The sequence below is a fragment of the Mobula birostris genome, chromosome 13 (genome assembly GCF_030028105.1).
Source record: "Mobula birostris isolate sMobBir1 chromosome 13, sMobBir1.hap1, whole genome shotgun sequence".
Classification (NCBI taxonomy): Eukaryota; Metazoa; Chordata; class Chondrichthyes; order Myliobatiformes; family Myliobatidae; genus Mobula; species Mobula birostris.
The window spans coordinates 110,792,764-110,808,838 of record NC_092382.1 but is presented as its reverse complement, the minus strand read 5'-3'; the positions used below and the strand labels follow the sequence as shown (position 1 = coordinate 110,808,838).

General features: G+C 49.3%; 1 protein-coding gene across 2 annotated transcripts in view; it reads left to right on the top strand.

The window, feature by feature from the left end:
• Positions 1–9,368, top strand: part of LOC140207344 (oxidized low-density lipoprotein receptor 1-like) — a 172,532-nt gene extending 163,164 nt beyond the window's left edge. Inside the window, exons 3-7 of one of the 2 annotated variants that reach the window (XM_072275888.1) lie at positions 1,436–1,552; positions 3,171–3,437; positions 4,798–4,940; positions 7,752–7,816; positions 8,464–9,368. In XM_072275888.1, the coding sequence (XP_072131989.1) occupies positions 1,436–1,552; positions 3,171–3,437; positions 4,798–4,940; positions 7,752–7,816; positions 8,464–8,662 (791 nt within the window). In that variant the 3' untranslated portion in view covers positions 8,663–9,368. The remainder of the gene's footprint in view (positions 1–1,435; positions 1,553–3,170; positions 3,438–4,797; positions 4,941–7,751; positions 7,817–8,463) is intronic. The other variant, XM_072275887.1, reaches the window with a different exon arrangement.
• The last annotated feature ends 6,707 nt before the right edge of the window (positions 9,369–16,075 follow it).

Sequence of the window (16,075 nt, the reverse complement as noted above, 5' to 3'; positions counted from 1 at the left end):
GAGACTAGTGGACATGTATATGGCGGAATTTAATGTTTAGCGTTATGTGGAAGGCAGGGTTTGAGAGTCGCACAACATTGTGGGCCGAAGGGCCTGTACTGTGCTGTATTATTCTATGTTCTATGGGTGTCATTGTGGATCGTGTTGAAAACTGGCAAAAATATTCAATGGGACATAAATCAGTCACAGATACGGTTGGAGAAATGACAGAGTTAAGTCCGTCATGTATCCAAAGTGTGAAAAAAAGAACAAAGCGGGCAAACAATTATAGAACCGTGAACAATTAATAATCTCTGAATCCAGACGGCCAATAGTCCGTAGATCGCATGTATCATAATCTTATGGTCTCCTGGACCTGATGGAATACACCCTCGGGCTGTGAAGGAATTGGGCGGAGAGATTGCCGAGGCATCAGGAGTTCCACAGGGGTCGGTGTTGGGACGGCTGATCTTTACGATGTTTGTCAATGATTTGGACGATAGGATTCATAGATTTCTTGCATAAATTTCCGATGATAAAAAGATATGTGGATGAGCAAGTGGTGTTGAGGAAACAGAGAGACTTAGACAGTTTAGGGGAATGGACAAAGACGTGCCAAATGAAATGCGATGCTGGAAATTGTATGATCATGCACTATTGTGGATGAAATAAGCACGCAGATTACTATTTGAATGATAAGAGAATTCAAAATGCCGAAATGCAAAGGGACTTGGAAGTACTGGTGCAAGGTACCCTAAAGGGTAATCTCCAGGTTCACTGGGTGGTGAAAAAAGCGAAAGAAATGTTGACATTCATTTCTAAAGGTCTAGAATGTAAGAACTGCAATGTGATGTTCAGGTATCAAAAAGCACCCCCGAGACCATAATTAGAGTATTGTGTGCAGTTTTGGGCTCCTGATATACATTGATATAAGACATGGTTCAGAGATGATTCACGAGAATGATTCCTGAAGTGTAAGGCTTGCTCGATGAGGAACATCCGGCAGCTCTTGGGCTGCCTTCCCTGGAGCTGAGTAGAATGAGGGGGGACCTCACTGAAACTTTTCCAATGTTGAAAGGCCTGAACAGATTAGATATGGAAATGTTATTTCCCATGGTAGCGGGGTCTAGGACAAGAGGGCACGACTTCAGGATTGAAGGGCGTCCTTTTAGAACTTAGATGCGGTGAAATTCGTTTCGTCAGAGGGTGGTAAATCTGTGGATTTTCTTTACCACAAGCAGCTGTGGAAACCAAGTCATTGGGTGCATTTAAGGTAGAGATAGATACGTTCTTGATTAGCTAACGTTTCAAAGGGTAAGGGGAGAAGGCAGGCGATTGGGAAAGACTGGTAGAATTAGATCAGCCCATGATTCAACAACCGAGAAGTCTCGAAGGTCCGAATGTCCTACGTCTGCTCCCATATCATATGTCCTATGGCCGTATGGTCTCTCCACAGGTGCGCATGAACAGGAGTCGAAACTGAAGATCGGAAATAGACCGTTCCGTCTGATCTGCCTACTCTGCCTAGTCACGTCCGCCCTCATCGTGATAGTGATCGGACTCTCGATCCATGGTGAGTGGAACAGTCTCCGTGTGGAGTCAGACCATAAATAAAGAGAGTGGAATAAATTGTTATTGTAAAACACCACAGCGACACCGACACGTCCCTTACTGTAACACCGATTAAAACCGACCACCATATCACGGACACATCCCTAACCGTGATAAAGACACGGTCTTCACCTGAACGCAATGAAGAAACATCCTGACACCGACACGCCATTCACCATAACATGAACAATGTTGTCACCGTAGCACTGTCACGACCATCCACGAGACACAGATACACTGCTGACCGCAGCACGGATGCGGAACATCGCCGTGACAACACGTGGCAGTCACACTGACCGCAGCGTAACACTCACTGTAACATCGACATACCCCTGACCGTATCACTGATAAACTCCTCAAGGCGACACCGAAACACACCTCACAATGACACCGAAACGTTCTTCACTCTGACACTGAGGTACCGTACACCGTGGCACCTTCACATTCCTCAACGTGATCCTCTCAGCACCGCCTCATGACAAAGGCCCACACTTCACTGTAACGCCCCTTACCGAGACAGTATCACCGCTCAACATAACACCGATGCACCGCTCACTGAGGCAATTACACAGAACATAGAACATAGAACACAGACTAGTACAGCACAGTACAGGCTCTTCGGCCCACAATGTTGTGCCGAACCTCAAACCCTGCCTCCCATATAAGCCCCCACTTTAAATTTCCTCCAGATGCCTGTCTAGTAGTCTCTTAAACTTCACTAGTGTATCTGCTTCCACCACTGACTCAGGCAGTGCATTCCACGCACCAACCACTCTCTGAGTAAAAAACCTTCCTCTAATATCCCCCTTGAACTTCCCACCCCTTACCTTAAAGCCATGTTCTCTTGTATTGAGCAGTGGTGCCCTGGGGAAGAGGCGCTGGCTATCCACTCTATCTATTCCTCTTATTATCTTGTACACCTCTATCATGTCTCCTCTCATCCTCCTTCTCTCCAAAGAGTAAAGCCCTAGCTCCCTTAATCTCTTATCATAATGCATACTCTCTAAACCAGGCAGCATCCTGGTAAATGTCCTCTGTACCCTTTCCAATGTTTCCACATCCTTCCTATAGTGAGGTGACCAGAACTGGACACAGTTCCCACACCTCATTCTGACACTGTCACACGCACCGTGGCCATGACATGCCTCTCACCGTGACACAGACACACCCCTCTCTGTGAGACTAGCACACCCCACACCATGACACAGTTACTCCACTCACCGTGACGTCACAAGGTCCCTCACTCTGACATTTCCCTCGCCGTGCCATCGGGATTCACTTCATTGTGACCCGGCACAACTCTCGCCGGGGCTCAGAAACACCTATCACAGTGACACCGACACGTCCCTCACTGCAACTCGAATATGCACCTCACGATACTGCCGCAGACACCCAATATAACAACAAAACCTTCACTGGGGCATTGATAAACCCCTCAGCGTGAAACGACACGCCGACTCCTCTCACTGTGACACCATTCACCGTGACACTGGCATAACACTCTCTGTGACCCGCTCGGTAGCATGATGCTGACTCACGTGTCACTGTAAACGCTAAACATCCTTCACCATCTCTCTCAGTATCACAGATTCGTCAGTCTCAGACCGCCCTCGACCAAAACTGCCATGAGTTAAACTCAACCCTTCAAACCAAGGTCTCTGAGATATCCCACCTGAATCACTCCGAGAAAACCTGTCTCAAGAATCTTACTGCGCTCAAAACCAATCTGTCCGTTCTTGTACGAATGCACAACGATCTCCGGCACCAGATCACTGAGATAAAAACGAAGCTCAGATCCGTCAAGAACAGCATGGCTCAAATCTGTGAATTCTTGATCAGCAGAAGAGGTGAGGCGTCATCCCCTTCATTAACCCGCTCTTCACCACAGACCAGGCATAGAGAGAGGAAGCGTCACTCTGTGCTTGACATCGGGAGTGAGTGAAGAGATGTTATGGAAGGGGATTCACTCTGTGTTTGACCGGTGAGTGTGTGATGGTGTTGCGTGGAGGAAGTTTCACTTTATTACTGAACCCAGGAGAGTATGATTGGACGTTGTGGAGGTGGTGTCACTCTGTGTCTCCCCACGGGATTGTGAGACGTAACATTACTGCTTCACGCTATGTCTGGCTCCGGGAATCACTGATGTGACGGTATAGATCCAGCTTCACCCTGTTTCTGACAGGCGGGTTGTATGATATGACAGGATCCAGAGAGCTTCACCCCATGTCTGATCAATGAATGGTGTTGTGACACCGTGGAAAGAGAGTTTTACTCTGAATCCGGGAGTGTGCGACGGGACGGTGCAGAGGGGGCTTCACTCTGTGTCTGACCCCAGGAGTGTGTGATGGGACGGTGCAGAGGGAGATTCACTCTGTGTCTGACCACGGGAGTGTGTGATGGGACGGTGCAGAGGGAGCATCACTCTGTGTCTGACACCGGGAGTGTGTGATGGGACGGTGTGGAGGGAGCTTCTCTCCATGTCTGATCCCGGAAGTGTGTGATGGAAAGGTGTGGAGGGATCTTAATCTATGTCTGACCACGGTGGTGAGTGATGGGACGCAGTGGAGGGAGCTTCACTCTGTGCCTGACCCTGGCTGGGTATGATGTAACAGTGTAAGGGAGTTCTACTCTGTGTTTGTCCACTGGATTCTGTGATGGGACAGTGCTGAAGGAGACTCCTTCGGTGTCTGGCAACGAGTTGCATGATTGGAAGTTGCGGAGGGAGCTAAAGTCTGCTCTCACTCCGAGTGTGTGTGACCGGACGCTGTGGATTCAAATTCGATTTGTGTCTATCCCTCAGGAAATCTGTGACAGCATGGCGGGAAGGAGCACGTAACTGACTCCTGAAGTTTGTGATGGGAAGCAGTTGAGGGACCGACACCCTGTGACGGGTTCCGAGAGTGTGTAATTGGGTGTCGTGTAGGGAGATTTAATTTGAGTCTGACACCAGGAGAGTGTAATGGGAGATTGCGCATGAGCTTCAATTTCAGTCCGACCACGGGAATGCGTGATAGGAGGCTGTGCGGGGAGTTTGTATCAGACCCCGGGCACGTGTACTGGGGCAGTTCACTGGGAGCCTCAATCTGTGTGTGATCCTGGGAGTCTGTAATGGACGGTGTGGAGGAAGCTTCACTCCACCTCTGACTCCGGGAGTGTGCGATGGGAGCAATGGAGGGAGATTCACTGTTCTTCGTTCCTGATTTGCAGAGGAAAGGTGTCCTGGGAACTGGACCGAAAGCGCAGATCGGTGTTATTTCATATCCACCTTGGAGAAATCTTATGATGCAGCGAGGAATCATTGTTCAAACGTTGATGCAAGTCTCCTCGAAATCAATTCAAACAAGGAAAAGGTATGTGTCACACCGTGAGAAGCGATATGGAGAACAATCATACACTCCCGGGGTTTAACAAAGATTCAATCATTGCACACCGTCACTCACACATCCCGGGGATAGACACGGAGTGGAACTCCCTCCAGAATCAGAATCAGAATCAGGTTTATTTTCACCGGCATGTGACGTGAAACTTAACTTAGCAGCAGCAGTTCAATGCAACACATAATCCAGCAGAGAGAGAGAGAGAGAATAATAAAAATATAAAACATAATGAAAAAAACAACAACAAATCAATCACGTATATTAATTATTTAAATTGTGTAGAAAAAATGTTGTAAAAAGTGAAGTAATGTCCAAATCCTCAAAGTCCATTCAGGAATCGGATCGTGGAGGGGAAGAAGTTGCTCCTGAATTATTGAGTGTGTGCCTTCCGGCCTCTGTACCTCCTACCTGATGGTAACAGCCCAGGGTGGTAGAGGTCCTTAATAATGGACGCTGCCTTTCTGAGACAGTGCTCCCTGAAGATGTCCTGAGTACTTTGCAGGCTAATTCCCAAGATGGAGCTGACTAGAATTACGGACTTCTGCAGCTCCTCTTGCTCCTGTGCAGTAGCCCCTCCATACCAGACAGTGATACAGCCTGTCAGAATGCTCTACACGGTACAAATATAGAGCTTTTTGAGTCTGACAGAATTAAGTCCCTCCACACCGCCCCATCACACAGTACCGGGGTCAGACACAGAGTGAAGCTCCCTCCACAAAGTCCCATCACGCAGTCCAAGGATCAGACGCTGGGTCATTCCATCTGTGTCCCATCTCTTCACTTTTTCCTGCCGTCAGGCATAGAGAGAGGATAATTGTTACCCTCAGGTTCGACCAGCATGCGTTTGTCTGGGGGTCGGGGGGAACACTGCCTCCGGCCCGGCCAAACTGAGAAATCTCGTTTGTGTGGATGTACCGTGATGTGTTGCCCGGTTACAAATCAATCCCACGAAATAGCGAGCAGTGTACCGTATGCAATTAAACGATAGAGCTTCAGGGTTCTTAATTTAACTGTAGGGTTAACATCGAAAACAAAGAGAAAAAGCGCACATTTTAACGAAACAGTCTAAAGCGCTCGCTGTAGCTCACTCTTTTCCCGTCCGTTCGTTCTCCATCGATTTCCCACGGGCGTCGTCACCTCTCGACGCCATTCCAAGTCCGCTCAAGCCTGCAGTCTCCGACTTCCCCGTTCTGGCATCGTCTCTCGGCATCTTTTCTCGAACAAAAGCCATCGAACCCAGGCTCCCGGACACACAAGAAATTAAACCATCCCCATCGTCGGAGGCCACACATTCCCAAGGGCCGATTATCTCTAGTCAGAACAGCTCGAGAGAATCTATCTGTCAGCAGCTTCCAGCACAGACGACAGCCTGCTGCAGCTACTGTGTTATACAAAATGCAGACCAGCCACAGCCCTGCAGAACCTCGCGTCATGCTGTCTTCAGCTTCTGAGAGACGGCGCACCGCACGATCTAGTTTATCTATGCATGCTCATGCTCTTTCTATGCCTGATGCGAGACACTGGATAGAAGCTTCCTTCACTGTGCGATCTGAATGTGGAACAGCCTTCCAGATGCTGTGGTTGGAAACAACTGCGACGATGGTCCAAGCCTTCAAGAGCCGGGTGCACAAACTCCTATCCTCTCTGGGAGGGAAGTCACATGCTTCTTCATAAGCGATCATGAAAGGGACCCGGATGGCAATGCTTGGTTTTTCGCAGGTAGGGTTAATACCTGACTTTCAAGAGCGCTTGTGAGTTATGTTCCGGCTGGACTTAATCCTTAAACTGCCGGAAAAAAGTGCGGGGAAAAAAAACAAAAAAACAGGTGCTGTTTTCTCCCGATAGGGATTAGTTGTTAGTTCCAAGTGCTCCCGTCACGTTTTGTCGCCCTAAAAACTTATCCTCCAATTTCTTTGAATTATGGACGTGTCGGGTTTCGGTGGGACTCAAGTGTAGACCAATGAATACTTTTTCACCAGGATTTATTAGCGACCACAAAGGCAACAGTCTTTCAAAAACAGAATGCAGACACGAATCCGAAACGGCAGGCAGAGGTCTTAACCAGAAAAGGTAGTCAGGCGAGAGCAGACAAATCCAGAGCGCACAGGCAAAAATCAGGTCCAAGAACGGGCAAAATCCAAGACTCAGAATCAGGCAAAATCGGTTGGCAGAGGCCGTGATGACAGGCTGGAACGACACAGGTCAGAACTGGGACGAACTGGCAGAGAATGCTAGTCAAGGCGGGGTTGAAATGGTCGGGATAATGAGTGAAAATTAGAAACAGGTGGGCGAAAATGAGGAGACGAGCAGGTAATTGGAGGAATTCCAAAAAAAAGGAAAGGGGCTGGGCCAGAACCCACATGGCCAGGTGAAAGATAACAGAAGTTAAAGACTGGCGTGATCCAGAGCTACCAGCAGAGGCCCTTCAACCCAGTGTCCAGGCTGGATCCTTAACAGGAGGACAACATAATTCTCTCTGTCCAGCGGAGGCGATCATAATCATCATGGCTCCAGTATTTCTACTACTTTTTAATGTTTCTTCAGAGTATAGATGATATTTTTATGTTTCATCGCTGTGCAGCAGTGAACCACCTGTTTGGCCTTTCCGAGTTCTCTCTGGGAACTAGTTGACTTGAGCAGCATTTCTGATCTGGCTATTGTTCACGATCGCACTAAACAACAATAAAACCCCAAAACACTGCTGCTGCAGAGAAACCATTACATCAGCAGTAACATTTCCCAGGGCGTTACATGCACAGTAATCGAAGGGATTTTATTTCACAGGATTTTGTTTCCAATTCTATCGACAATGAACACGGAACCTACTGGATTGGAAAATGCGCAGACGGGTGAGGTTTGGACTGTTACGGGTCGTTGGTGTGGGAGTGACACGAGGCCGTTGGGAAAGAGTCGGACAGTGGGGTTAGTTTTCAGACTGACACGAGGCCGTGGGGAGAGAGTGGGTCAGTGGGATAAGTTTCGAGACTGACACAGGTCCGTGGGGAGAGAGTCGGGCACTGATATTAGTTTGAGTACTGACACAGGTCCGTGGGGAGAGAGTGGGTCAGTGGGATAAGTTTCGAGACTGACACAGGTCCGTGGGGAGAGAGTCGGGCACTGATATTAGTTTGAGTACTGACACAGATCTGTGGGGAGAGAGTGGGTCAGTGAGAGAAGTTTGGAGACTGATGCAGGGTTTTAGGGAGAGTGCGACAGTGGGATTAGTCTGTTGACTGATGCAAGGTGGGCGGGAGAGGGTGGTAGAGTTGGATTAGTTTGGAAACTGACTCGGTGCTGTCGGAGAGAGTGATGCAGTGGAATTCGCACGGCGATGTAGTCGGGGCTGTGGGGAGAGCGCGGTGTTATGGAATTAGTTTAGAGACTGACATGGGGCAGTGGGGGTAGCGCAAATTAGTGGGATTAGTTTGGCGACGGTCTCCGGTTGTCTGCTAGATCTGTTTTGTCTCTGTTGAAACTGTCTAACTCTCTTTGATAGGAATGTGACCTCTTATCTTCTCTACGAGATGTCCCATGGATCGCCCAACTGCAGTAAGTCCCACTCGTACCAACAGAGTATCATTTTCGAAAGGAAACACAGATTCATCTGCGAGAAGTCTGCACTTTTCTACCCGGATATTCCTGAAGAGATCCAACGTCTCTGTCCAGAACCTGACTGGCCGACTTCAACCATGTGACGACACTCCACGTCTCCGCATTCAATCTACCCCATTCTCACTCCCCCATAATTCCATCCATTCCCTCCCTCTCTACCCTCCCTCCTATCCTATTCTCCTCCTCTACTCGCATCGCCATTCTCCCCCACTACTCACACTCTCCCCATCTACTCCACACTTCTCCCCTCCCTGTGCCGCTCTTCCCCGCTCCCGCCCAGTTACACCCCCTTTCTACTCCTCTTCTCTTCTTCCCCTTCTTCTCTCTAACTCATTCCCTTTCTCCCTCTTCCTCTCCTCCTCGGACCCCATTCTCCGCCTCTCCTCTCTCGGTTCCCTCCACCCGCTCTCGCCTCAATTCTGTGCGCACTGGCCCTCAGTTCACCAACACAAAGGAAAAAGACTGTGCACATTCACACTGTCTGTGCCTCTCCTGGCTTCATACCAACGCTTCAAGGAACGAAGTCCCATCCTTCTTGCTCTCTCTCCATAACTCAGACCCTGGAGTCCCGGCACCATCCTCGTAAATCTCCCTCTGCACTCTTTCCAGCTCAGTGACATCTTTCCTACAGCAGCGCGACCAGAACTGAACACCGTACTCCCAGCGCGGCCTCACCGACCTTTTGTACAACCACAACGTGGCTTCAGCGCGGTACAAAGATATAAAATTCACGACAATTGGGAAAATTAATAAATACTGCAAAAAGGTGAATACCGAGGGAGTGTTTAAGTGTTCAGGGAGCGTTCGCTATCTGATGTCGGAGGGGAAGCAACTGCTTGTAAATTGTTGAGTTTCCCGGCTCCTGTACCCCTCCCCGATGGTACCGATCAGCACAGGGCATTTCCCGGCGGGAGGTGGTCCTCGCTGATGGATGCGGTCTTCCCAAGTCATTCCTTCTTCAACATGTCCACGATGGAGGAGAGGGTTGTGTCCGTGATGGAGCTGGCTGAGTCTAGAACCTTCTATGGTCCATGGCGACCCTCTGCGTTGCAGCCTCCACACCAGGCGACCATGCGACAAGACAAAATGCTCGACACCGTACATCCCTAGAAATGTGCGAGTCCGGTTTTGATGTTAAAACCACTATCTTTATTAGTAGCTACCTATAATATAGTAACTTTAACAAGATGAACAAAAGTTAACGATGTTATGTGTAGGTGTGTGTGTAAATATAACTATTCAGCTTGGAAGGAGCGTGGGGCGTGGGAAGTCTTAATGTCTTGAGGTGTTAAAGTAGGAATGTTCAGTAATCTACGAAATAAATTATGGGAGAGAGTACAAAATATTCCACAGGGTTCACGCTGGTAAAACGAGATGACAGTCGCCGTAGGTCTTGTCTGACATGACGTTCCAAATGCACATACGAATTATCACCGAAAGTGACCTGTCAAGGGAATATCGTCTTCCAGAGGTTACCACACAGCATACCCAGGCAACCTAAAATCCACTCCTATGGATCCGACAAAGTGACGGTCACACATTCGTTGTGCACCGTGTTCCGATGTTTAACCCCCTCTTGTGGGCAGAGGAAAGTTCAAAGTCTTATCTGCGACAAGCTGAGGAATCGGCTTCCAGTGTTTCCCCCCGCCTCTCTCTCTCTCTCTCTCTCTCTCTCTCTCTCTCTCTCTCTCTCTCTCTCTCTCTCTCTCTCTCTCTCTCCCTCTTTCTCTCTCCCTCTCTCTCTCACTGTGTTTAATCTTCACAAACCACGGCAGCCAGTGACTGACGTCATTGCCCCGCCTCCCTCTGGCGCTCTTAAAGCGACAGTCCACAGTAAACGAAACCTGCGGGTTCGTAACAACACCGACCCACCACACACTCCCGTGGTCAGACACAGAGTGAATCTCCGCCCACAACGTCCCAGCACACACTCCCGGGGTCAGACATCGAGTGAAGCTGCCTCCGCACCTTCCCATCAAACACTACCGGAGTCAGACACAGAGTGAAGCTTCCTCCACCCCGTCTGAACACACAGTCCCGCCGTCAGACACAGAATGAAGCCCTCTCCAGACCGTCCTATCACAGAATTTGGTGGTCAGACAGAGAGTGCAGCTATCTCCGCACTCTGCCTTCACACATTCCTGTTGTAAATGTCCAACAGAGGCTCCGTAGATTGTTTTCCATTTTAGTCATTTAACAAAGGAATTTAACTTCACAGAATTTTGTTTACCACGCTCATGTCACGCATATCCCTGCATACTAGATATCTTGCGGGCTGGCAGGATCAGAGCCCAGGGATTATTTTACTGATGACACAGGCTGTGGGGAGAGTGCTGTTTAATGGGATTATTTTTGCGGATTGACTACTAGAGCTGTTTTGTCTCTGTTGAAATTAGTTAACACTCTTTGACAGGAAAGTGGCCTCTGGTCTCCCGGACGTGGTGTATGATCGAATGTACGCCTGCAGTGACTGCGGCTCGCACGTAGAGAATGACATTTGCAATCGATATCACGGTTTCATCTGCGAGAAGTCGGTATCTTTGTTCCCGAATGCTCCTGGAAAGATCCAGGGTCTCTGTCAACAGACAGTGGGGCCGATTTGAAACAGGAGACCACCCCTCTTTCTCCCCATTCTCCCTTCGTCCACTCTCACTCCTCCATCCTCTCAAATTCCATCCTCACCCTCTCTGACCCTCCTCCTACTCCATACCTCTCCTCCTGTTCACCCCAATACTCCCAACTACACATCTACAGAGCTCTCCCCAGCTACCAATTCTTTCTCGTCATTCCACCGACCCGGTCCCGCTCCTCTCCTCTCCCTCTACCTCTCTCTCCACACCTCTCCCACTGTTTCCTCGCCCTTTTTAATCCGGCTGTCTTTCTCCGTTCCCTCTGTCTAGCCCTTTCCCCTCTCTCCCCCTTTCTCCCCACTCTCTACCCCACTCTCTTACTCCGCTCTCCGTTTTCCTTCACCCCTCCGTCTCCCTGAATTCCCTATCTTTACGCAAATCTGTGAGGTTACAAATACGCTCCAGGTGTCGTTCTCGATCGGAGCCGATGCAATACCAATTGTACCACAAATACACTGACACACCTAATTCTTTTCAAACCTTCATTCTCTACTCATAACATGCCATAGGGCAAGTTGCAGACTGATCTCCCAAAAGAACCAGTCCAGACACTGCCCCCGAATTACACAATTCCCCACAATTTATAACACTGATCAGGTAGAAGAAAATCTTACGATTGCAAGATTAGACTATATTAGAATCATTTCAATCACATGCTAAGATACAACTAGATGTAAAATAATCATTGGTCAGTTAGTTATAATTATTCTAAGCCAAAGCTAGCTCATCAGTTCCTCATTCGGACCCTTCCCCTTTTCTCCAGAACATTCTAGCCCTTACAGTATACTTCCCATATTTAGCTACACCGTCAGCTGCTTCTGAAGAGAGGATAGTTCCTTATTTGAGCCCTTGCCGAGCTTTAGACAATAATGACTGGTACGTCACCCGTTGCAGAGTGAAGCTTCTTTCTGACTTGTCCAAACTTGTCCAAAGCAGTAAGCTAAGACGCTTACAAGTTGATCGATTATAAGTTAATCGTTGTCCTCTGTTTTTCCCCCCTATTTACTTATCCCTTCATTCCATCACAGGGGGTTCAGTCCCAAACTTCCTTCCCTCTCTTTATACCTCAGTCCCCGGAGTCCCGACAACATCCTCGTAAATCTCCCTCTGCACTCTTTCCAGCTCAGTGGCCTCTTTCACACAGCAGGGCGACCAAAACTGAACACCGTACTCCAAAGTGTGGCCGCACCGACGTCTCGTACAACTGCAACGTGACCTCCCGGCTCCCGTGCTGAGTGTCCTGACTGATGTAGGCCAGCGAGTCGATGTACGATCCCCCTTGTCGCATGTTTTCTACCGGAATCACGATCCGATTTATTATCCTTGATTTATACGGCCTGAAATGCTTTCTTTTACAGCATCAGTATGGCGCAAATATGTAAAATTAAGGTGCTTTACTAAAAATAATAAATAGCTAGAAATGTGTTGAAAGATGTGATATCCCAGGATTTGGAGTTGGTGATTAGGACTGACAGCATGTGTGTGCTGAGTCATCACATCCAGTCCACGCACACAAAATATTGAGGCAAAAATCGTGCTGAGGATTGGTGGAAGCGGAGAGCCGGGGAGGGAGAGGGTTTTGCTCTGATTTTGACGAGGGTAGCCTGTCATGCGCTTGGGCCTCGTGGTGGAAGGGGACGGGGTGTGGAGAATACAGATAATATCTGAACCGGGATTGTGTGATTGGACGGACAAGAGGGAATTCACTCCATGCCCGTCCCCAGGATTGTTTCATGGGACGGTGGGCAGGGAGGTTCACTCTGTGTCTGATCGCAGGAGTGTGTACTGAGACGGTGTTGAAGGAAGATTCACTCTGTGTCTGACCCCGAAAGTGTGTGATGGGACGGTGTGCAGGGAGGTTCACTCAGTGTCTGACCCTGGGTGTGTGTGATGGGACTTTGGGGAGGGAAATTCACTCTGTATTTGACTATGGGATTTTGTAATGGGACGGTCTGGAGGGAGCTTCACTCTGTGTCTGATCGCGGTATTGTGTGATGGGAAAATGTATTGGGAGCTTCAATCTCTATCTGACCGCGATAGCATGTGATGGGACAGTGTGAAGGGAGTTTCAGTCAGTGTCTTACTCCCGAAATGCGTGCCTAACACCTTCTGCGAAACTTACTGTGTGGGATGAGAGCGCGGAGGGAACTTCACACCTTTTCTTTCCCCGACTTTGCATGATTATCGTTGCTTAGGAAGTGTCACTCAGTGTCTCACTCCAGGAGCGTGCGATGGGATGGTTTGTATGTTGCCTCACTGTGTGGCTGACTGACGGAGTCATAGATCCATATAATTAAGGCTTTGGCACAACTTCCAATCAGAGATCGGGAGCGACATCCAATCAGCAAGGCTGGTTCATCAGCAAGGGAAAATTAAGATAAGACAGGGGTTACTGCTGGTGGATTTGTTTTCAGTTTATGTGTTGTTTTCTTCTTTACAATTGCACAGTTAGAGCAGTAGACATGCCTGGAAGGAGAGTTGAATGCTCCTCTTGGAGGACGTGGGACGGGAGGGAGTCCTCCAGAGTCTCTGACAACCTCACCTGTGAGAAGGTCATCCGGCTGCAGCTCCTAACACTGGGCATTAAGGAGTTGGAGCTGGAATTGGATCATTCGGGAAGCTGAGGGGTGATAGGGAAGACATATCGGGAGGAAGTTAGACCCAATGTGCAGTCTACAGCAAACTTGGTGACAGTCAGGGGGATCAAAGGGGTTAAACAGCCCAGCTCAGTGCAGAGTGCCCCCTGTGGCCAACCCCCTCAATAACAGGTACAACACTTTGCGTACGTCTGGGTGGGGTGGGGGAGGGTTTTAATGACCAAGAGGAGGACAATCTCCCAGGTCAGGTCTCTAGCAATGATTTCGGCTCTGTGGTTTCAGAAGGGGAGTGGAGGGCCAGCTGAGGCGAGCTGTGGTGATAGACGATTATTTATTCGGGGAACAGAAAAGAGTTTCTGTGAGCGAGAGATTCCAGGATGGTATTTTGCCTCCCGGGTGTCAGGGACGCTACCACTTGGATCGGATCCTCAGCAATCTTAAGTGGGAGGGTGAGCAGGCAAAGTGTGACACGTGCTGGTGTGGCCAGAAATAGATAGGCAGCACCCATTAAGAGGTGGTTAAGTGTTCGAGGTAGGATTGAGGGCTTCTGATAGTTAGAGCAGTAGACATGCCTGGCAGGAGAGTTGAGTGCTCCTCTTGCAGGACTCGGGACGGGAGGGAGTCCTCCAGGGTGTCTGACAACTTCACCTGTAAGTATGTCATCCGGCTGTAGCGTTTAACACCGGGCGTTCGGGAGTTGGAGCTGGAATTGGATCATTCGGTAAACTGAGGGGTGATAGGGAGGACATATTGGGAGGAGGCCTGGAGGCCGCGCCACACCGACCCACATTGCGCCGCCCTTTCATTTACTCCGTCACCGAGCAAATCTCACAGTTTCCACCTGAACTGGACTGGAACTAACATCCCAGCGGGTGGTTTTGGCATTAAAAAAGGAGGAGGGGTGGGGTTTGAACTAGAGATGGAGGGGGATGAAAAACAGAATGCCAAACAGATAGTGGAGCGGTTGTTGGGACAGATGTTGGGAAGACCAGAGACAAAGTCAGGAAGCAAAAGTTTGAGTCTGCTGGGACTTGTGTTCTGAGATGCCTACATTTCAATGCAGGAAGTATTGTACGAAAGACAGATGAGCTCAGAGCAGGGATCAAGGCTGGAATTATGATATTGTAGATATCAGTGAGACGTCGGCACAGGGCGAGCATGACCGTCAGCTCAACATTCCCGGTTTTGGGTTTATTCGTCGTGATGCAGCAGGAAGAATTCAAAGTTGAGAAGCTGCTCTGCTAGTCACTTTCGATTCATTGACAGACTCATGGAGAGAGAGATGCAAGTGGCTCTTTGCCAGGGATGTTAATGTGCAGGGAATACAGGGAGATGATTGCTGCGCAGTCAGAAGCGATTTAGCTCAATTGGTATATCACAACATTGTGGACCGAAGGGTCTGTTCGGTTTGGTGATTTACGTTCACTGCTCTGCAGTAGGTTCAAAAACACAGATTTGAACTCATCAGGTGGGAAGAGCAGGGATTGAGTAGATGAAGGAATGTAACGACGTTTTGTGAAACACAGGGAATGACACTGCAGACTGCATAGGCAGTGAGCGATCCACACAGCCCTCACCGTGACACCGACACACCACTCACCGTGACACCGACACAACCCTCACCGTGACACCGACACAACTCTCACCGTGACACCGACACACCCCTCACCGTGACACCGACACGACCCTCACCGTGACACCGACACACCACTCACCGTGACACCGACACACCCCTCACCGTGACACCGACACAACTCTCACCGTGACAACGACACACCCCTCACCATGACACCGACACACCCCTCACCGTGACACCGACACACCACTCACCGTGACACCGACACACCACTCACCATGACACCGACACACCACTCACCGTGACAACGACACACCCCTCACCGTGACACCGACACATTGTCACCATGACACTGACATAAGCCTCACCATTACACGACATAACTCTCGAACGGACACTGATCAACCAAGTACCGTGACACCGACAGGCATCTCACCGTGACCCCGACACATCGTCCGCCGTGACAAGAACGCGCCGTTCATCGTGGCGTCTGTACACCGACAGGAGCTGCACTGTAACAAAACCACACAGCTCAACAATAACAACATACCGACACGGCCTGCACAGTAACACGGACTCGCACCTCAACGATACCGACATAACGACACGCCTTGCTCTTTAATACGGACACGCTCCTCCTTGTCTCCATAACTTACCCCCACTCTAAAACACGTCCCCGTTTCCGCCAACCCG